The sequence below is a fragment of the Eretmochelys imbricata genome, chromosome 8 (assembly GCF_965152235.1).
Source record: "Eretmochelys imbricata isolate rEreImb1 chromosome 8, rEreImb1.hap1, whole genome shotgun sequence".
Lineage (NCBI taxonomy): Eukaryota > Metazoa > Chordata > Testudines > Cheloniidae > Eretmochelys > Eretmochelys imbricata.
The window spans coordinates 48718465-48740781 of record NC_135579.1 but is presented as its reverse complement, the minus strand read 5'-3'; the positions used below and the strand labels follow the sequence as shown (position 1 = coordinate 48740781).

Here is a 22317-nt window from a genome sequence, read left to right as displayed (position 1 = left end):
TGCACCCTGGAACCCTTGGCAGCAGGCCTGGTCCCTCAGCTGGCTGGGCAGAGCCATTCCGTGATGTCAGCCTTCCCTGGAATCCAGAGGAGAGTGAAGGTGGCACACAGAGAACTGTTGCTGTGGCAACAGCAGAAGCTGTCTGCATCGGTGGGGCCAGGCAGGGCCGGGAATAGCTTTCTTGGGAGGTGAGGACATTCCCGCCGTGCGCAGGTTTGTGTGAGCCCTAGAGGGGCCCTAATTGTGTCTTGTTCAGTGTGGTCATTTAGGGCGTGATCCTGAGAATCTGCACGAGGGAGCTGTGGGACGTGTCAAGTGTGGTGCTTGTTGTCCCACAGCAGCCTGGGTCCAGTCGGGAGCCACTGAGAAGCATTTGAGCAGAGAACAATGAAGTTGCATGCACAAATCCAGTGTAGCAGGCCCCCATCTTGTGAGCTTCAGTGCCACTGTACAGGGGGCTTCCTCTTGGCAGCTGGCCCTTTGTCCTATGTTTTTCAACACAGTTACCCTGAAAACTGTGTGAGCATAGTACCTGCAGTTTCCACTGGGATCAGTGAGTCTGGGACACTCAGCACCAGTCAGGATCAGGTCCTTCTGTGACATATCCTCCTCTAACATGGCTTTTCTTCTTAAATGTTTGTGCAAATGGCATTTTCCCATGGGCTGGAGAGAGAAGTAGCCTCACAGTAAGAATGTATTTGCCCTCTCATGAGAAAACAGAAACAAAATGGTTCCTGTCAGCTTACGTGACTTAAGTTGGGCCTGATGCAATTTCCAGGTGTGGTCCCTTCCTCTTGTGCAGTCCCACTGACTTCACTGGGACGCCACATAATCCTCTGTCCTCAATTAACTGAGTTAGACCTGGATCCTGGGAAAATATATGCAAACTGTGCCTAGAAAGTCCCTCTCTTATGGAGTACATAGATATTAAAGTCCCCGGTGTTTTTGTTCCTTAATCTCTAAGTGTTTGTGTATTTTAAATCTGTGGATAAGTGCTTTTGTGACAAAATGAAAATAAACAATGGCTATATAGATATAGATAGATAGATATTACAGCTGTCAAACGATTAAAAAATAATTGCAATTAATCATGAGAAAAATAGTTGAAATTAATCACAATTTTAATCACACTTAATAATAGAATACCAATTTAAATATATTATAAATATTTTTGGATGTTTTTCTACATTTTCAAATATTGATTTCAGTTACAACCTAGAATACAAAGTGTACAGTGCTCATTTTATATTATTTTATTACAAATATTCGCCATATAAAAAAGATAAAAGAAAGTATTTTTCAATTCACTTCATACAAGTATTGTAGTGCAGTCTCTTTATCATGAAAATGCAGCTTACAAATGTAGATTTTTTTTTACATAACTGCACTTAAAAACAAAAGAATGTAAAACTTTAGCGCCTACAAGTCCACTCAGTCCTACTTCTTGTTCAGCCAATTGGTAAGACAAACAAGTTTGTTTACATTTGCAGGGGATAATGCTGCCTGCTTCTTATTTACAATGTCACCTGAAAGTGTGAAAGTGTTGTAGCCAGCATTGCAAGGTATTTCCGTGCCAGATATGCCAAACATTTGTATGCCCAGGGCCAGTGCAACCATTAGGCGAACTCGGCGATCGCCTAAGACGCCAAGATTTGGGGTCACCAAAAAGCGGTGCCCCAAATTTTTTTTTACATTCTAACTTGTCTTCTCTCCGACGAGCACGGGTGCTGCCTGGCTGCCGCGCAACGCACGGAGCCGGGGGACAGACTGGCGGGGCGGGGCCTGGCCTGGGCGCAGCTTTCACTGTGGCAGGCAGGGCAGCACCGCAGGCAGTAGCAGATTTATCATGGCGCCAGCTATGGTGCCAGGCCCACACTCTGAAGGGGCCCCAGCGGCCGCTCTTCTCCATCCTCCGCTCTCCCCTGCGGGGGCAGAAGCTTGGTACTGCGGCTCCTGGGGCTCTGTCCTGCTCCAACAGGGCAGGCTGTGCTGGCAGCCAAGCTCCCACATCCCCTGCCTCTTCCCCCAGCTGTGCTGGGTTCCCGCACATGAGAAAACAGATCACTTCCTCTTCCTCCCTGCCACCAATCAGCTGTTGCCCTTCAGAGGGAGAGGGAGGAAGCGGAGAAGAGGCAGGAGTGGGGCCTTGGGGAAAGGGGTGGAATTGGGACATATCCCCTCCAGCCCCCTGCCATCAGCCGCTCAGGGCAGGGGGCTGGGAGCATCCCCATGACCCTAGCCCACACCCCCAGCCCTCTGCCCTGACTCCTCCACCCCCCAGGCCTCTTCCCTGATTCCTGCACCACCTCACACCTCCCCAGCCCTCAGCCCTGACCCCTGCACCCCCACACATGACCCCAGCCCTGACTCCTGCACCCCTCTCACACACACCCAGCCCTGACTCCTGCATCCCCTTTGCACCCTCCCAGCCCTCTTCCCTGACTCCTGCACCCCACTCACACACCCCCAGCCCTCTGCCCTGACTCCTGCACCCTCCCAGAACCCCATCCCTGACTCCTGCACCCCCCACAAATACCCAGCTGCCCCACACCCCATGCCCTGACTCCTGAACCCCCTCACACACACCCAGCCCCCAGTCCTGACTCCTGGACCCCCACATATATCCAGCCCCCCCACCTCATGCCCTGACTCCTGCACATCCCCACCCCCATCCTGAGCACCAAACAGGAGCTCCTGCACACCCCGCTGCAGATATCCACCTGCACCCCTTGCACCGAATGGGAGCTGCCCCAGGTAAGCTCTCCACACCCAAACCTCCTGCCCCAACCCTGAGCCCCCTCCCTCATTCTAGCTCCTGGCCAGACCTTGCACCCCAACCCCCAGCCTGCTCCTGCATCCTAACTCCCTCCCAGACCCTGCACTCCCACTCTCAGCTCCGTGCAGAGAGAGACGAAGAGAATGGGCTAGAACCGGGGAGAAGGTAGGTACCTGCTCTATGTGGGCAGGGGTGAGGGGGGGGATCCTGTTTACCCCCTCCCCAGTCCTGCTGCGCTTGCAGTTTACTCCCGGCCCCTCCCTTACTCCAAGGACCAACCCTAGCTCCCGCCCCGCTGTGATTTTGTCCCTAGCCCCGCCTTGCTCCATCAGCAGGGACTGATCCTCCCCCCGTGACCCAATGTGCTCATCTTGCCCCTGACCCCTGCTTTGCTCCAGCTGGGGACCAATCCTTCCCCCTGACTATGCCCAGCTGTCAGGGTGGATAAAAATCAATGACTTTTTAAAAAAAATAAAAAAATTGGATTTTTTAAATTTAAATCGGATTTTTGAGGGAAAAAACTATCTAAAATAGTTTTAATTAAGATACATTATATCATGGAATAGGGATTATAAATTCTAATTCTATAGTATGAGACAATATATTCATGTAATGTTTAAGAAAAGTTTTGTAAATGAGTTCTAATAGTTCATGGATTAGGGACCCAATCTTATGGGGTTCCAAAGGCTCCTGTATAGATTATATAGGTTAATTTTTCTATCTACCCCATGGGAGTCAGTGCTCAGTCTAGAGGATACCATCAGAGATGCTTAGTTTTGCAGTTCTCAAACTGTGGATTTGCGTCTCCAGAGGTAACATGCTTGTTAACAGCAAAAATGTTTTTAAATAAATAAATAAATAAAATAAAATATAGGGGTGAGAAATAACAGACCTCAACTCTATTGTCCCTCTGTAAATTTGTGTACACAAGGTCAACCCCTTACCTCTCTTTAAAAGTGAAAAGTTTCAAAAAGTTCAATGAATAGAAGATTGTTGGGGGCAAAATAGATCTGGACAAGGAGAAGAAGTCTGGAGATAAATGTGAGAAGTGAGGGACAAATGCTTTTTTGTTAAAATATTATGTTTGCAGTTGAAGAAAAAAATCCAGAATACTTAACTTTGTTGTTTTAGTTAAGTAAAACAATTTAAATGTCTGTCTGGTGGTGTTCTCCTCCTAATACAGCCTGGTAAGAAAATCCTCCAAATATTAATGATTAACCTCTTGAATTGGAGATAGTTCACCTCCCCAATGACTTCATAAATATCTGCTTCAATTATCTTTGATAAATGAAATAACCAATCAGAAAATGAATGATTGATATAGCTGTAATACTCATCTGAAAAGTTTTCAAAATAAATCATGGTTTAAAAATGTATAGTGTGTACCTTCTAAAAATGAAACCTACATCTCTCTGTGTTGTGAAGAATATGTATTAAGGTTATAACAACCAACAAGAATGCACTTTTATGTAGAAACCCAAGATTAAATCAAGTCTTCCTAACTAGTGATTTAAGTCATGATTTAAATCAAATCCACCCTGCCCGCTGTGCTCTTGCCTCTAGCCTCTTCATTCCCCGGGGGGGCCACAAATATGTTTGGTGCCGGGCCCACAAAAAGTTAATCCAGCCCGTGGGGAGCGCAGGGCCCAGCCTGCTTTGGGGCAGAGCACAGCCCCCACGGGGCAGCGAGGTGGGCCAGGCTCGTCCCCCTAAGGCGGGACCCTTTGCGGAGCAGGGCCGTGGCGAGACCAGATGGGAGCTGCAGGTGGGCACTAGGGGGATGGAGCGGGACTCCTTGCCCAAAGCCTGAGGGTACCTGGGTACCTACCGCTGCCTCCCCGTGTGCCCCCTGCAGCCTTCCCGCTGGTGCCCCAGCTCCCCATAGCAAGCAGCCTCGGAGACCCCTGCCTGCCCCCCTTATTCTACATTTGGTCCAGGACATTTTAAAATTTCTTGGGGCAGTTTACCCATCTCAGGATTTCTATGGGAAGTGCTCACCTGGAGCCACAGCTGGTCAATGCAGAGACAAGCGGGCACCATGAGGCATTATAGTTACCAAACATGGAAACCTCCCCCTCTGGGTACCCAGAACGTGTGTGTGTGTGACGTAATTTTTCTCGTCATGCGCAGCCATTACCCGTTCCGACAGGCTGTTTATAATGCTAAGTTTACTAGTTTTCGGAGGTTGTCAACTGAGGCTAACTATTTTTGTTGAGTTGTTTCAGATTTAAGACTCTGGCAAGTGCTGCTGCATCATTTCGCTAATACTTTGTGTCAATTGTGTGTGTATATTAAGTATTTGAGTGTATATGTTTATGTGCGAATATGCGTGTGTAGGTTGTTGAAATTCGTCATATTGATATTGTCATTGCCACTTTGTACCGTAGTGAAGCAGTACGAGGGAAGGGGAAAGGGGGGCGGGGCTCGCGCAAGGTGGAAGTTTCGCCTAGGGCGCAAAATATCCTTGCACCAGCCCTGTGTATGCCCCTTCATGCTTGGACCTCCGTGCCAGAGGACATGCTTTCATGCTGATGATTAAAAAAAATGTGTTAATTTCTGTTGGTGGCATCTGACTCAGATGATGCAAATGAAGGTGCATTGGTCTGCACTGCTTTGGATCCTTTTTATTTTACTGTGCAAATACTTGTAATAAAAAATAATATAAAGTGAGCACTGTATATTTTGTATTTCGTGTTGTAATTGAAATCAAAATATTTGAAAATGTAGACAAACATCCAAAATATTTATAATGCATTTAAATAGGTATTTCATTATTAACAGTGTGATTAAAACTGTGATTAATCATAACTATTTTTTAATTTAGTTAATTTTTGTGTTAATCGCTTGTGTTAACTGCAATTAATTGACAGTCCATATATATACAAAAAACAGTGTGTGCCCAGTTTCATGGGATTAAAAAGTATGTCCCTGTCCCCCAATCAATATCACTGTTGCTAGCTTCCTAGGGCTGTAATTAATTGCCTCACAACAACCTTGCAAGTTTACATTATTATCCCCAATTTACCAGTGGTGAAACCAACACATGGAGAAGTTATGTGACTTTTTCTGAGGTCACACAGGGCCTCATACAACGTCTACTGAAATCAATGGGAGTTTTTCCACTGGTTTCAGTGGGTGATGGAGCAAGCCCATTGCTAATAAGTGACAAAGCAAGGTCTAGAACCCAGCAATCCCAACTTTCACTGGTCCATTCTAATAATTAGTCTGTGCAGACTCCCCAGCAGCTGCAAGAGAATAGGAGCCCATGATTTTCAATACCAAAATATGAAATGGAGTACTTGTGGCATCTTAGAGACTAACAAATTTATTTGAGCATAAGCTTTTGTGAGCTACAGCTCACTTCACTGGGTGCATGCAGGTATGCATCCGATGAAGTGAGCTGTAGCTCACGAAAGCTTATGCTCAAATAAATTTGTTAGTCTCTAAAGTGCCACAAGTACTCCTTTTCTTTTTGCGGATAGAGACTAACACGGCTGCTACTCTGAATACCAAAATAATTATCCTTCTCCAGCAGCCCAGTTAGTAAAAGGTAAAACCATGAATTGCTATGTTTCATTTTAACCAGCAGGGGGAGCCAGTAATGGGATGAATATACAGTAATGGAAATAAATTGACACTGGGCAGAAAAAATTACATTTGAATACTTTATGTAAGGGCTACTAAGTTCAAAGAAAGTTCATTGTCTTGCTCATACCAAGCTCTGCCTGATGTATAAACTCATGGAAATCTGTCTTAATTTATCACAATGATCTGCACTTAATTGGTTGCTAGTTAACTTGATCTACTCTGCCTGAGTTAGGTGGCAAGCTCTTTTAAACACTACATTCTGCAAAACTGGTATGTGCATTGGTAACACTGCATCGCCAACCCCAAAGTTCAAAACTCATGAGCCTGACACACACACATCACAAAACTGGCTTTAAAATCATGAGATTTAAAAAAAAAAAAAAAAGTAAACGTTAGGTTCTTGGTATTTGCCCCTCTGGGGTTTAAGACATTAGGGTTGACATTTTCCAGCTGTACTCTGCAGCCATGAGGGACGAAGTGTACTTTGTTTTTTAAATGAAAGCTGAGATTCTCATGTAATATCATGGTTCCAACAGCTGGGGCTTTAAGAAAAATCACAAGACCAATGATAAAATAATGAAAGCTGGCCACACTGTAAATAAAAATAATACGTTCATATCAGGGAGGGTCATTGGTGAATATTGGATGTGCCCCATTCTATTTTGGAAAAGACCCAGGTTACAATCCTGGTGATATATGGGCAAACCACAAAACCAATCAGCTGCTTTAAAGGAATAGGATGAAATTTAATAGTGAGAAGTGTAAGGTCATGCATTTAGGGATTAATAACAAGAATTTTAGTTATAAGCTAGGGACGCATCAACTAGAAGTAACGGAGGAGGAAAAGGACCTTGGAGTATTGGTTGATCATAGGATGACTATGAGCTGCCAATGTGATATGGCTGTGAAAAAAGCTAACGTCGTCTTGGGATGCATCAGGAGAGGTATTTCCAGTAGGGATAAGGAGGTTTTAGTACCGTTATATAAGGCACTGGTGAGACCTCACCTGGAGTACTGTGTGCAGTTCTGGTCTCCCATGTTTAAGAAGGATGAATTCAAACTGGAACAGGTACAGAGAAGGGCTACTAGGATGATCCGAGGAATGGAAAACTTGTCTTATGAAAGGAGACTCAGGGAGCTTGGCTTGTTTAGCCTAACTAAAAGAAGGCTGAGGGGAGATATGATTGCTCTCTATAAATATATCAGAGGGATAAATACCAGAGAGGGAGAGGAATTATTTAAACTCAGTACCAATGTGGACACAAGAACAAATGGATATAAACTGGCCACTAGGAAATTTAGATTAGAAATTAGACGAAGGTTTCTAACCATCAGAGGAGTGAAGTTTTGGAATAGCCTTCCGAGGGAAGTAGTGGGGGCAAAAGATCTATCTTGCTTTAAGATTAAACTCGATAAGTTTATGGAGGAGATGGTATGATGGGATAACATGGTTTTGGTAATTAAATATTCATGGTAAATAGGCCCAATGGCCTGTGATGGGTTTTAGATGGGGTAAGATCCAAGTTACCTGGGAAAGAATTTTCTGTAGTATCTGGCTGATGAATCTTGCCCATATGCTCAGGGTTTAGCTGATCGCCATATTTGGGGTCGGGAAGGAATTTTCCTCCAGGGCAGATTGGAAGAGGCCCTGGAGGTTTTTCGCCTTCCTCTGTAGCATGGGGCACGGGTCACTTGCTGGAGGATTCTCTGCTCCTTGAGGTCTTTAAACTACAATTTGAGGACTTCAATAACACAGATATAGGTGTGAGGGTTTTTTTGTAGGAGTGGTGGGTGAAATTCTGTGGCCTGCGTTGTGCAGGAGGTCAGACTAGATGATCATAATGGTCCCTTCTGACCTAAATATCTATGAATCTATGAATCTATGAAAGGATTCCATACTGTTTCTCCTTTTTTGGCAGACACTGCTCTAGAGACAATGGAGCTAGGAGAAGCAACACAGCCAGCAGATACAGGGGAGCCTAAGGAGCCAGAGTATTCTAACCCTCTCTTGAGGCCTGCTCTCACTGGAGATGTGGAGGGTGTGCAGCAGATTTTTGCTGACCCAGAAGACCCTGATGGTGAAAAGGCCATGCAACTTCTCATGGAAAAGGACATCATAGGGAGAGACCTACTGTATGCAACCAGCATGGCTGGACAGAGTGCAGTCATCAGAGCACTGGCAAAATACGGAGTGGTCATGAAGGATAAAACAGCCAGAGGTATGCTGCTGACAGCAGCGGGCAACGGATTAGGCCCCATACCTGCTCACTCCGGCCCTGACCCAGTTCCCATCCAAGCCAATGCATTGACTTCATTGGTGCAGGATCAGCCCTTCTGCTCCTTCAAGCTTAGCCTGACTTCTCTGAATTCACATTCACTTACTCCTTCCACCCTCCACTCTGCCTCTGTGAAGCTTGATCCAAGCACCACTGAGGTAATGGTATCCTTTCCATTGACTTCACTAGGCTTTGGATCTGACCCGAGATCCCCACGTGGCTTTATACTCACCTCCTCTCCAAGTTCACTCACCCCCCCTATCCTGACCTCTCCTCTGTTTCCTTCCTGTAACTCTCCACTGTTAGAAATTGATCTTCCTGTTCTGTTGTCCCAGCTGCTTGGTCATCTCTCACTTCCTGCAACCTAAATTCTCTAACCCTCTTGCCGCAAAACTTCCCTTTCCTCTGTCGTACCACTGATTCCAGACTTCACATGCCTTTCCCCTCCCCTCCATGGCTGGCTCCTTCCCTGTACATTTTGTCTGAGGATTGCCCTTGGCCACAGTTTTCTCCCCCCCCCCCCGCCCCCGACTCTGCTGTGCAGCACTGGTTAGTTCCTGACCTCCCCTCCAGTGGCAGCTGCATTACAGGGGGGTTTCACGTGTACTTAGCACTTTGGGAAGAAAGTTGCTCTGAAAATGCAAAGTATTATTAGCTGGCATTTGACCCCCAGCAAGATACCTCTCCCTTTGGTTCTGATGACTTCTCTATCATGCCACAGGTTACACACTCCTCCACTGTGCTGCGGCCTGGGGCCAGCTTGAGACTTTGAAAACTCTGGTAGAACTGGAAGCTGATATTCTAGCGATGACCTTCCGGGGTGAAAAGGCCCGAGATATAGCCGACCGTTATGGACAGACAGACTGCGTCGAATTCCTGGACTGGGCAGGTGAGACTGGTAACGCCCAACTACACAGGGGAGGTTGTGATCACCATGGGTTAGAGCCTCAGCTGGTGAAAGTCCATCAGAGCTCCACTGGAGTGAATGAAGCTATGCTGATTTATACCAGCTGAAGATTTGACCCCCATGTCTGTAGGTCAAGTGAATTTTAAATACTACTCTAGGCCTGACCTGTAAGGTGATTGATCCAACAACAAATGCAGCTCCTAAGGTGAGATCTGCACCAGTAACTCTGTGGGTGGACCCTTGGTAGCTGCCCATGCTCTAAAGAAAGTCCTGGATAGCAGAAACATAAAGCATCAGGCTGAGGTTCTCTGGTCCTGCCAAGTGATGCTCAGTGCAGGACCAGAGGAAAAGGGACAAAGCTGGTTTACCCTGTCCATGCAGCTCCCTGACATGCAGAGTGGTCAGGGAGCAGTTTGGCCCCTGGTGTGACCCAGCAGCTGCAGTTCTAAGGGGCCATTCTAGCAGCCAGGGGTAGCTGGACACAGTGGCTCTCCAGTTATGCCCCCTATTCCTTGGCCTTGCCCACTGTGCTGGAGGAGATGGTGTACAGTGCTTATTCTGGTTCCATGCCATATGGGGATTCACCTTTGGCTAGAGGAGTCCCCAACTAGCTGGAATAAGGCAGCTTTCCAGCTGCCTTGCATTGAGGGAGTGGCTCAAAGCAGCTGGATCACAGGAGAGAACTGGGGCTTCTTTCTGCCCAGTACAATGTTATTTTACTGACGTTCCAAATTCAAACCGCTGTCACCATGCTTCTGAAAGACTTTTTTTAATAGTCCCTCTTTCTCCCCTCCTGCTTCCCCACCTTGTCCATGGGAATATCGACAGTGTTCAACTCTCAAACTGTCATCATTAGATAAACATTCAAACAAACAGCCATCGACTTCAGTCCTTGACCTCCCCACTCTCCTGCCTTTGCAATATCTTAGCAAAGAATATGTATAAACAATTATTAGAGCACGAAAATATGATTGTTGTCTGAGGAGGAGTCCTTTCGCTTATACTTCCTGCATCACAGTATCCATGCTGGAGCTGTGGCTGTACGGACAAATAGGGAAGATCTCTTCATCCTTAATTTCTTCTTCCTTCCTCTTCTTACTTAATTTCCGGTGCCTGGCTTCTTTCCTATGATGGTGGCATACGTACTTCAGGTATTTCATCATGATAGACGTGTTTGCCACCAGCCTGCAGAGCATTTTGTCGACGTTGCAGGTGCACTCAGCATGAAATTCTGTTGTGACAGAAACGGAAGAGGTCTCCACGGACACCTGGAAAGACAGAGCAGATGACATTGTGACAGTAATTCTTTTCATCGAGAGCCAAAAGCCATCAGCCTGGCTTTATTTCTCACTTACTAATTCAAGAGACCGCAGGCTAGATCTTCAGCTGGTGTAAGTCACCTCCACCGACGTCAGTGGAGTGACGCTGATTTACACCAGCCTGGGGATCTGGCCCATAGAATTGAGCAGAACTATTCTTCGTTACCCGAGCAGGGGATCTGATCCATGGACTTCAATGGAGGTATGCTGGTTTACAGCAGCCTGGGGATCTGATCCAGTCTGTTGTTCTCCAGAGATTTACTCTCTGCAAGTCGTTATAAGAAAACTTCAGACTTATCCTCCCATCCACCTGCTAAGGCTCCCACTGGGTTCTACCCTAGCTGTTACAGTACTTTCAAATGTCTCCATTGCCCATTCTAGGGCTTAAATCAATCTCTAACTCTTAGGGGTCTAGGATGAGACCTTCCTGGGGGCAGATCACCCCCACATCTGCCTACAGGAGGTTTCTTGCACCTTCCTCGCAAGTGTCTGGTTTTGCCAGAGACAGGAAGTTTGAGCCAGTCTGGCTGTTCCTATGTTATGTTCATGGTGCATGAGAGAAATTCTTGAGTGAACCCATGCTACGGAGTCCTTTGCCATTAGATTCAGTCTTCAGAATAGCAATTCAGTTTAAAATGATGAGGCCCAGTTGACCTGTCCCTTTAAAATCAGCCCTTTCCTCTTTGATGGTTCATGGAGAGGTTTCAAGCCTCTTGGAACGGTGCTGAAGAGGGAGCCAGAGCATTTTAAATGATCAACAAGTCAAGTTTCTTAAGCGTCTTCTAGAGACTGCTGACGAAGGGTCTAATCCTGGGCCTGCTGAAGTCAATGGCAAAACTCTTCATCGGTTTGAGCAGGTGAGCTGTAAAGGCCACTTCCTGATGCACTTACACTGAGCTGTACCTTGCTTTGTGAATAGTCCCAATGACATACAGCGCTCTGCCCCAAAAGCACCAGGGTCCAGGTCCTCAAAGGTATCTAGGCTCCTAATTTCTATTGATTTCAGTGGAAGTTGGGAGCCAAAATACTTGGAGGACCTGCCCCAAGATCTGACTCCAACTGAAAGCCCATGTGCAAGTATGTTGCCTCACTGAGGGCACTGCGTGATCTGAGTACAGGCGGCAGCCCTGCCATGCGGGCAAACCGGAGGAAATCCTTGTACTTGGATTAATTAAGTGTTTGCAGCAGCAAGGCCCCAGGCATTGACTGTTTGGTGATCACCAACCATTTGGAGTGTTACCCGTATCATCTCTTCTCTGTTCCTTTCCTTACCTCTTCGGATTCAGAGAGCACCATTCAGTAACCCTAATCCAGTGGTTCTCAACCAGGGGTCCCCTGGGGACCATGGGCAGGTTTCAAGATGTGGGGGGCAGAAAGCCAAACCCCCACCATGCAGGACTGCAGCCTGGGGCCCTGAGCCCTACCACCCGGGGCTGAAGCCAAAGCCTGAGCAACTTAGCTTCATGGTGCCCCCTGTGGCGTAGGGCCCTGGGCAGTTGTCCTTCTTGTTACCCCTTAACGCTGGCCTTGGCTTTTATATGCAGAAAAACAGTTGTTGTGGCACAGGTGGGCTGTGGAATTTTTATAGCATTTTGGGAGGCCTCAGAAAGAGAAAGGTTGAGAACCTCTTCACTAACCAACACGGTAAACTCTCTGGGGCAGGGAAGTAAGAACATAAGAACAGCCATACTTGGTCAGACCAAAGGTCCATCCAGCCCAGTATCCTGTCTACTGACAGTGGTCAATGCCAGGTGCCCCAGAGGGAGTGAACCTAACAGGTAATGATCAAGTGATCTCTCTCCTGCCATCCATCTCACCCTCTGACAAACAGAGGCTAGCAACACCATTCCTTACCCATCCTGGCTAATAGCCATTAATGGACTTAACCTCCATGAATTTATCCACCTCTCTTTTAAACCCTGTTATAGTCCTTGCCTTCACAACCTCCTCAGGCAAGGAGTTCCACAGATTGACTGTGCGCTGTGCGAAGGAGAACTTCCTTTTATTTGTTTTAAACCTACTGCCCATGAATTTCATTTGGTGGCCCCTAGTTCTTATATTATGGGAACAAGTAAATAACTTTTCCTTATTCACTTTCTCCACACCACTCATGATTTTGTATACCTCTATCATATCCACCCTTAGTCTCCTCTTTTCCAAGCTGAAAAGTCCTAGCCTCTTTAATCTCTTCTCATATGGGGCCCATTCCAAACCCCTAATGATTTTAGTTCCCTTTTTCTGAACCTTTTCTAATGCCAGTATATCTTTTTTGAGATGAGGGGACCACATCTGTATGCAGTATTCAAGATGTGGGCATACCATGGATTTATATAAGGGCAATAAGATATTCTCCATCTTATTCTCTATCCCTTTTTTAATGATTCCTAACATCTTGTTTGCTTTTTTGACTGCCGCTGCACACTGCATGGACGTCTTCAGAGAACTATTCATGATGACTCCAAGATCTTTCTCCTGATTAGTTATAGGTAAATTAGCTGCCATCATATTGTATGTAAAGTTGGGGTTATTTTTTCCAGTGTGCATTACTTTACATTTATCCACATTAAACTATTTTTGTTTTACTACTGTCTGTACAGCACCTAGCACCATGGGACCCTGATCCCTTACTGGGGTCCATAAGTGCTACTCTAATACAAATAATAGTGATAGCATAAGGGTGGGCTTTCCCTAGACCTCTGGCCATATCCAGAGGACTCTCACCTCCCCCAGGAAATGGGACACCAGGCTCAGGGATGATCCAAGCCAAAGTGCTAGGCTGGTTGCTATTTCCCACATTTAAGTGCTTTGACTCTAGCTGTTCATAGCCTCTAGTTGTATCATGGCACCAAACTCGACAGCTGACAACCGTCCCTGGCCCTCTGGCCAACACAGGATATTTCAGCACCTAAATAAGTGGTCTGACTTCCCAAAGTGCCAAGTACACAGCAGAGCCCCTGGAGAGATGGGTACCATCAATGGGAGATCTTGAGTGCTTGGTATTTTTGACAATCAGGCCACTTTCAGAGTGTCCAAACATGGACTTAGCTTTAGGCTCCTATTTCTGAACCTCTTGGCCTTGGTGTCTTCAATGGCGCCTCAAAATGGAGGCACCCAAAATTAGCAGACACATTTGAAAAGTTAGGCTTAAGTGACTTGCTCAAGGCCACCCAGTGAGTCAGTAGCAGAGTTAGTCAATTTCCAGTCCCAGGCTCTAATCTAACCAGCATCATTCCTACCTTGCTCATTTACATCACTCACCTTCTGCGGTCTTCTCAATTTGCTCCAAAGACAGCGTACACATAAGCCCCCTAGGAGGAAAAGTATAACTTTGCAGCTGGCACACAGAACCTCCAAGCATCCTTTGGCTATTTCCAGGTGAGTAAAGCAGTGAGATAGTTGGTCCAGAGGGTAGGGCAGGCAGTTAGATTGAAGCGGAGTTCCAAGCTGCAGTTGCTCCAGATCCTCTGGAAGAATTTCCCATCCAACTCTGACCCAGCTTGGGCGATCACAAAGGCAGAGGCTGTCTTGGAACAAGACGACAATCCAGACAGGAAAGACTAGGGAGGCGCCTCGGACAAACATGGTCTTTTTTTAAGAGGAAAGGTCTCCAGTGACTTGATTGTCAGCATGTACCAACTGCAGCCAGAGATCCAGCAGCAAATAGTCTTTAAAGTTCATACTGTAGTGCCTTGGATGGATTTTAAGCAAATGAAACCCTCAACCCTGGCGTTTCGTGGCTTGGGACCAAGCTCCAGTCCTGAGTGCCAGAGAAGTTGTCGGCTGGTGATATCATCAGCCAGTGGCGTTTGCTTTCAAGAAAGGTATTGTGATGTCATAAAGATCTCAAAGCTTTTCTCAGGGGGCACCGTACGGAGTTAAAGATATAAGCAGCCTAACATGGTCTAGCAGCGAGAGTGGGGAAGGGGGAGTTAGAAAGACTGACTTCTAATCCCAGCTCTGCAACTGATTTAGCCACTCTGTGACTCAGTTCCCCGTTTGTAAAATGGAGATAATATTGACCCGTTTTGTACAGTGCTTTGAAATCCCCAGATGAAAGGAGCTATGAAGTGCAAACTATTATTAATATAGATGTTTGACTTGCCAAGGATGCCGTGCTAGTCCAGCCAGTTATAACCATGGAACTAGGTAACCTGAGAACCCATGTGCACACAACGAGTCTTGTTGGAGTCACAGCTCCTTGTGTGAGTAACTGCTCTGTTATGAGTCAGGGGTTCACCGTCTGGCCCCCCAACGACTTGGTCAGGGCAGTGCTCGGTGTTGTGCTCTTTCGAAGATGCGCAGGTTTGCCAGTGACTGACCCTTCAGGTTTACACCCTGAATGTAGGTGTGACCCTGTGGGAGGCTGAGCTCTTGGGACTTCCCCTGAAGTCCAGGGGAGCTAGGGGCACCCACCACCTCACAGGAGCAGGCCCATCATTTCTAGATCCTTAGCTGGCATAAATTGGCATTGAAGGCAGTGATTTACGCCAGCTGAGGATCTGTCCTGTTGTGCCTTGTTTCCCAATCTGTAAAATGGGACAATAGACTTATCTACCTCCCGGGAGTGTGGTGAGGCTCCATTCGTTAATATTTATAAACCCCAAGGGCTTCCAAGGAAGGGCAAATAATTAGTACCTAAATAGCCTTAAAGCAGTCTGGATCAACATGGGACACAAGGCTGGTTCCTTTTGAGTAGCAGTCTGTCTCTCTATAAGCCCCTGCCTCGTTCTGTGAGTACTTCCCCATGACTAACCTCACATGTGTCCTGTTTCGCAGAAGCTAAGCAGGCTCTGCGGACGTTCATCGCCCACATCCAGGCAACGATTGCAGACCCAGAAAAGGTGCAGGGAAGGCTGAACAAGGAAGACAAGGTACAATGCAGAGCTCTTATCAGGAGAACCGACCTATTTGCAGTAAACTTTAGAACTGCCTTCTTGATTCCATGTGGGGATATGTTTTCTGCTCACACCGCCCTTTGCAGAAAGGCTTCCCCAGCCAAAGGGGTGGAGACTACACTCAGCAGTGCTTGCAATGGGGAGCAGATCAGCGTATGAATGGTAGTACTTTGTTATCCTGCTGGAGAAGGTGCTGGATAAACACAAAGGCTCAGATCCCAAAGGTATTTGGGTGTCTAACTCCCATGGATTTCAATGGGAGTTGGACACCTAAATCCCTTTGAGGATCTGAGCCCAAATGCTTTGCACTTATGAATGAAGCCTTATAGGTCCTGTGCGAGGTGAGCGTTATCCCCATTTACAGATGGGGAAAGCAACCCATGGAGAGGTGAAGTGGTTATTCCAAGGTTACACAGGGAGACCGGAGACTGTGCTCCTCCCTCCTGCTCTAGCCCTTTCACTGCACTCTTAGTGCTGGATCGCTTGGCACCTCGTGTTGCTTTGCAGCATCTCCTGTAGCCCAACAGCATTTATGGGCTCTGAAGAGAGTTGCGCCCAGTTCTCCTGAGCCCAGAGGCACAGCAAGAGTGACCGTCCGGTTCTGGATGATATCTTGAGAGCTCCTGGCTCCCAGTCCTGTGATCTGATCACTACACCATACCTCTCTCTTCAATTAACTGATACAAACTTAATCAATGTGCCTTATTTGTAACTCCTAACAGGAGAGACCAGATTTAGTTCAAGGCCAATGTTGCATCCTCACTTTTGTGGCTGGCAGAGGCAGGCATGTAAGAAATCGCACAGGCAGTTTGACCCTGAATTGCTACCTGGCCTTCTGATTGGTTGAGAGGGGCCACTCGTAACATCATCTAAAATGAAGTACCATATATATTCGTTCATAAGCCGAATATTTTTGGTAAAGAAAAGTGACGCATCAAAAAGCTGGGGTCGGCTTATAAACAGGTCTACACCAAAATTTGATGATTTTAAACTCTATGAAATCATTGAATTGAATATCTAATACATTGTAGTTTTGATTACCTGGAATGGCTGCAGGCATGGAGACCCTCAGTTCCCTGTGGCCGCAGTTCACCGCCATTGGCTGGGAACGGTGAACCACGGCCACAGGGAGCTGAGCGGCTCCATACCTGTGAACACTCCAGGTAAACAAAATGTCCCGATCCACCAGTGGCTTACCCTGATGGGCCAGGAGCCAAACCCTGAAATATAGGGTTGGCTTATGAAAGAGTAATACAGATTTTACTATTTTTACCTATCCATCTTGGGGGTCGGCTTATAAACGAACTGGCTAATGAACAAGTATATACTGTAATTGATTTCCGGAGCTCACCTTCTAAAGGTTAATGTCCCTTGTCTCTTCTACAGAACATGTCTCTCAGCACCTGTCGTGTAAAATCTGACTGGCTTGAGAACACCAAGGAGCCCACCAGACAAGACTTTCTGGATCAGAAGCAGCAGCTGGAAGATATCATGCTTCCCATCTTCACAAAGCTGGCCACGCCCCGTGAGTATTGGGGCTACAGAGCCCATAGCCTTACGGGCAGGATGAATCTGTTATATGATTTTCAATATCTATATGTAATAATGATAAATACATAATAATAATAATTAATGGACATTAGTAAATTACTGAAAAAGAAATTCAAATAGTCATAGCCACTGAATACAGGGTGGGCTCTTGAGTGACCATATCAATTAAAATGGTATACATGTGTTGCCCTACACAACATAGTATATGATATTTCTAGGACAAGACTACCTTAGGGAGTGCGGTGGCGGAAAGATTATGGGCCCCATTCTCTGGTCCTTTAGGGTAGCTTTGTGCTGGTCTCCACCCCTGCTGACTGGAGGGCGGGGAGGGAGGGATGAACACCTCCGTCCTTGTATGTACAGAAGGTGCATAGACTCCAGGCAGACAGGTGCCATAATGGAATGCGGGTGGAGAGATGGAAACCTGAGACGGGGAGGAATGGATCTGAAGAGTTATTCACTGTTGAGTTAGGAATGTGAGAAGGACACGCCAGAGGCCAAAGAACCTCCTAAGGATGCAGGGGGCTCTTTTCCTCCCACTGCCGGGAAATCCTGGATTTCCTTGCTCAAATGTATCCCATCCCTGATTATCCCTGGCTCAGACGCCCTCCCACTCCCCGCCAGCATCCCACAGTCACCCAGCCTTTTGACCCCTGCCACCCAAATCCTGATCTTGGAGCCACATAAAACCCTAGGGCCAGCACCTCCAAACTCATCACTGCCTCCGACCAGAGCCCTCCCTAAGTGCTCCCACTCCCCGCTTCTCTCCTCTATCCAAACCCCTGCTCTCCAGCCCAGGCCACAGGCTCTGCTTTCCTCAATATCTGAATCCCTGGACTGCCCTAATCTTCCCACTCAGTCCCCGCTTCCTGGCTAGTCTTTTCCCAGCCATCTGCTGTCATGAGAATGAAGCCAGAGAGGACTGTAAAGCTGAAGGGGCAGGGAAGCAAGTGATGGGGAAGAGACCCTGCAAGCTGTAAGGCAGTCGCTCTGCATGTGCCAGCTGTGCTGGACCTCCCCTTAGTCACCAAAGGAAATTCCCAGACAAAGACTTTGTTAGTTGGAGTTAAGACGGAGAGCATGTCAGAGACTTCAGACTAAAACCCCTCCCAGGGACTAAAAGCACTGAGATTCAATAGCTCTGATGAGGAAGGGACACACGGCAAGGGAACGGTCATTCAGCTTTGCTGTCAAAAGGGACAAGAGCACATAGCCCTGTCTCTAGGTCTGGTGATGATGTTGACAGTTTCCTCAGCTCTCTCAGCTGCAATGCATTGTATTTGCTGTATCCATTAGTCTGTAACTGCACTAGAAGAGGCAGTATTAGAACGCAATGAAGCATCACTTGGAAATCTGCTGTCTTGCAGGTCCTCTGACAGCGAAGAGCACCAGGTCGGCGCTGAACTGCAGCAAAATCTGAAGCTTCATTTCCACAGCTCCTGCCTGTCTCGGGGTCTTATATTTTTTTAAGCCTCACACATATATAGTCATTAATCTGAACATACAGCCCGAGAGCCAAACTTTGGTATTTCCAGGACAAGATTACCTGAGGGTGTGCGGTGGCAGAAGGATTATGGGAGAGGCTGGATCCACATGCAGACGCAGCAGCATGGACCCATCTGTGATTAGTTTCTAAATGCCAAGATAGCAAGGTTGTTTTGCGGTTCGTGGAAGGTCAGATGAGGTGCTGGCTACCCTACATTACCGGAGTCTGTGGCACTTTAAATTGAATTCAACAAGACTTTATTGGCATGACAAGCTTTACAAGTGTTGCCAAAGCATAAGAAAGGGACAGACTCCTCAGGACTCTGTCAGAGGCAGGGATGACCCACTCGTGATGAGATTAGACACTGTCTTTGGGGTTAGATGTCCTGTAGCTAGGTGTCATAGCTGGCCCTTTCTGATCCAGAGGCTAGTTGTTTCAGCACCTCAGTAATTTAGAGGCTGATCTTGACGTGCTGAGCACCTGCAACTCCCAGTGACTCCAATAGGGGCAGCCCTTCTCAGGGGCAGGGTTTTCATTATAGTGTTTTTTTTCCACCACAAGTCTACTAATTGCAGACCTGCCTGAGATCCCCAGTGCCTGCTCACCCTGAACTTTCCACTTTAAAAAAATCAGCCTGACCTTGCAGTTCCTCTTTGATGCTTTCCCAGGTGTAGCTGTTGTCCCAGATGGCAGAAAACCTTCTGACGATCATGCCTCCTGACACAGGAAGGACAAAGCACAGCTGGACTGTCAGGCTCCCTCTCCCACTTCAGTTATTACTATAGGGCCCTAGTCATGTGAGGTGCTTTGCAAACATAGACGGCAAAGGCCCTGTCCTGGAGAGTTTGCAATCTAAAAATAGCAAAGTCTCTCACTTGTCCCTCCCTCGAATCAACGGGTGTAGTTTAAAATCTTGCAGCCGAGCATGTGCTGGAGGCTGTGCTCTGGCTACCCTGGCTGTCCTTTGCAGAGCTTCTGGGTTTTTTTTTTCCATGCTGGTTTAAACCTCAGTCTCGTTCTCGTTCAGGTCAAGGCCGTTCTGTGACGGGGATGAGGGCTCGGCCTACATGTGCTCATTGTGTTCTGGACCTAACGTGGGTGGTCCCCAAGGGTTATGCTGGGGCACCTTTTCCTGGCTGGAATCGCCTGGGTGCCAGAGCCTCGGTGATTTGCCTCCCATTCTGTAGTGCTACATGCTTTCCACAAGCACGGTGCTCACAAGAGGCTTTCAGCCAGGATCCCTCAGAATGAATTCCATCCGTTCAGCTGGCTAGTGGAGCCAGCACATGGCTGCTCAGACAATCTCCTTGATGATGCAAAAAATTAATCAAATAGCATAAAAGCTCCTCGGCCATCCAGCATGACTCACTGTTATGGCAGCGGGCAGAAAGCCAGCTTGCACCAAACATGCTGTAAAATGAGTCAAATCCACTGCGGTAGGAGCCGCTGCTTTTGATTACTTAGCTGTCCTGTGCATGCACCCTTCATTTGAGCTCTGCCTGGGTTCCTAAGGCAAGCTGGTGGGAAAGTCAGGGAACAGCTATGTTTGGCCCCTCTGTTGCCACAGGCACCTTATAAAATGCCCTCTTTAAAAAGTGTACCTGTCCGTTCACTCCAGGTGCAGTTCAGCCTATGTGGATAGCCACTGCAAAGCTCATGCCTCACTTAAACCTGACTTAGAAGGTTTAAGTGGAGCATAGGCCTTGCGCTGGCTCTCTGCATGAGGGGAGGAGAATGTCACAAAGAGCTGACACATTGCTAAGCAAGAGGACGTGACCCTCAAGTGTCAGTGTAAAGGACTTGCTGAAGGGGGCCCTGTGAATGACTACCTTAGATGCACCTGTATACGTGGCTCTGAGTCTGCTCCGAGCGTCCCATCCTGGAGCTGTGTGACTCCTCAGAAACTATTCCAGCAGCTACAGCTGCTAGATCTCTTTGTAGCTGCCAGTTAACAAGCTGAACTCACTTGGAGGTAATAAAACCTGTTCTGCTCTCGGTTAAAGTGCAGTTATGGTCAGAAAAGGGTCTGTAAAAATAGCCAATTGATTTGCAGAGCACCTTTGAGTTCCAACTGACCACAGTGCTTTTGGCCCGTCCCTATGTTAAGTCTTGTTTATTGTCAAACCAGCACACAGCCCTTTCACAGCAGATGGGAAAGCTGTTGCAACCTGCATAAGGGTCCTTCCTCCACTTTCTTCCCATCTGCAGTCTTCACTCATGGTGCATACATGGCTTATGTTGGGCACAATGTAAATAGCATGACCTCCTTTTTTCTCAGCACCTCTCGTTTCACTAAGGTCCATTTCTCACCTGAGCCTCTTGCTGGGTTTTTCCCCTCTTGTAACTGGTAAATTTACCCTTTTCCACAGGAAGTGCAAATGAGTGTGCAAACATTCACTCTTGCCTTGCTGCATTTGACTCTCCCTCCTGTGTATTTGTACCTCTCCCGTTTTTGATCATGAGTAACTTTAAAACAAAGAAACACTCAGTAAAGACAGAGATGGAGCAGTGCTGCGGGCTGCCATAGCATTCTTAGCTGTTTTTAGGAGGTCAGGAAAGCCTCTGGAAGCTCAGAGACCTGGCCTAGGCAACCACTAGGAGGCAGCATGGTCAGATAGATGGGGTTTGGATTGGGAGGCAGGAGACAGAGCATCTACTCCTGGCTCAGGCACTGACCTATGTGGGACCTTGGGCAAATCACTTACCCCATCTGTGCCTGATTCCCCTCTCAGCCTTTGTCTTGTGTATTTAGATTGCAAGCTCTTGAGGGAAAAGATGACATTTTGCTGCCCTAGCCCAGCAAGTCGGATTTCCCTTGGGACCCCTTGGCATTACCTTCATATAAACAGTCGCCTTGCTGCTGAATACGGCACTGATACTGTCTTTGTGAAAGGAGCAGCTTCACAGCTCACAGGGCAGGAAACCCTGGCCTATTACCCTCTCAAAATAGGCATGAGGTGTTCATTCCTGGCACAGAGGTGATGCTAAGAGACTGGCTGAGGGCTCTGTGCCTCAAGGCCTTGGAGTTCCTGGAAAATGCTCTGCCCCTTGGCTATAACCATCTCCCGCTGTGACATTAGAAAAGGGAATGGTGGGGTGTTACCAGTGAAGTGCTGTGACCAATAGCAACATGAGCCAGAGGAAGCAGCAGAAAATAGAAACGAGGCCAAGGATCCACAGCACGTGGCCAGGCAGCGACGTAGGTTTCAGGCAGAAGTGAAGAGTATTGGTATAATCCCCTGTATCAGAACTGACACCAACCTCGTTGCCTGCCTCTGAAGAGCACCAGCGCTTACAATGTCCCTCCTCCTCCTCCTCCTCCTCCTCCAGAACAAGGAACCATATCAAATCTGGTGCAACTCCAATGAAAACTACACCTGCTTCCAGCTGGTCCGCATGTGAGCCATGGGCTGCAATTCTGCAGTCAGGCACAGCTTCCACTGGGAGCTGAGCCCCTCTAATGAAGGGTAAAGCTGGGCCCAAGAGCTTTGAGCAAAGGGGGGATATAATAGAGGTCTA

At 47.3% G+C, this 22317-nt stretch overlaps 2 protein-coding genes across 5 annotated transcripts; one reads left to right on the top strand and one right to left on the bottom strand.

The window, feature by feature from the left end:
- The first annotated feature begins 100 nt into the window (after positions 1–100).
- Positions 101–21128, top strand: ANKRD45 (ankyrin repeat domain 45). 4 transcript variants are annotated; one of them, XM_077824151.1, is made up of 6 exons: positions 2680–2754; positions 8284–8583; positions 9362–9529; positions 15643–15737; positions 17148–17286; positions 18680–21128. In XM_077824151.1, exons 1-6 carry the CDS (start codon positions 2739–2741, stop codon positions 18730–18732), a joined length of 771 nt encoding a protein of 256 aa, XP_077680277.1. In that variant the 5' UTR covers positions 2680–2738; the 3' UTR covers positions 18733–21128. The 4 variants fall into 4 exon arrangements, with proteins under 4 accessions (XP_077680276.1, XP_077680277.1, XP_077680274.1 ...); XM_077824150.1 differs by lacking the exons at positions 2680–2754; positions 18680–21128 and adding an exon at positions 101–188 and having other exon boundaries at positions 17148–17381; XM_077824148.1 differs by lacking the exon at positions 18680–21128 and having other exon boundaries at positions 17148–17381.
- On the bottom strand, positions 10546–14448 carry TEX50 (testis expressed 50). The gene is made up of 3 exons (XM_077824153.1): positions 14125–14448; positions 12961–12963; positions 10546–10815 (listed from the first exon to the last, which is right to left on the bottom strand). Exons 1-3 carry the CDS (start codon positions 14446–14448, stop codon positions 10546–10548), a joined length of 597 nt encoding a protein of 198 aa, XP_077680279.1.
- Positions 21129–22317: the final 1189 nt, after the last annotated feature.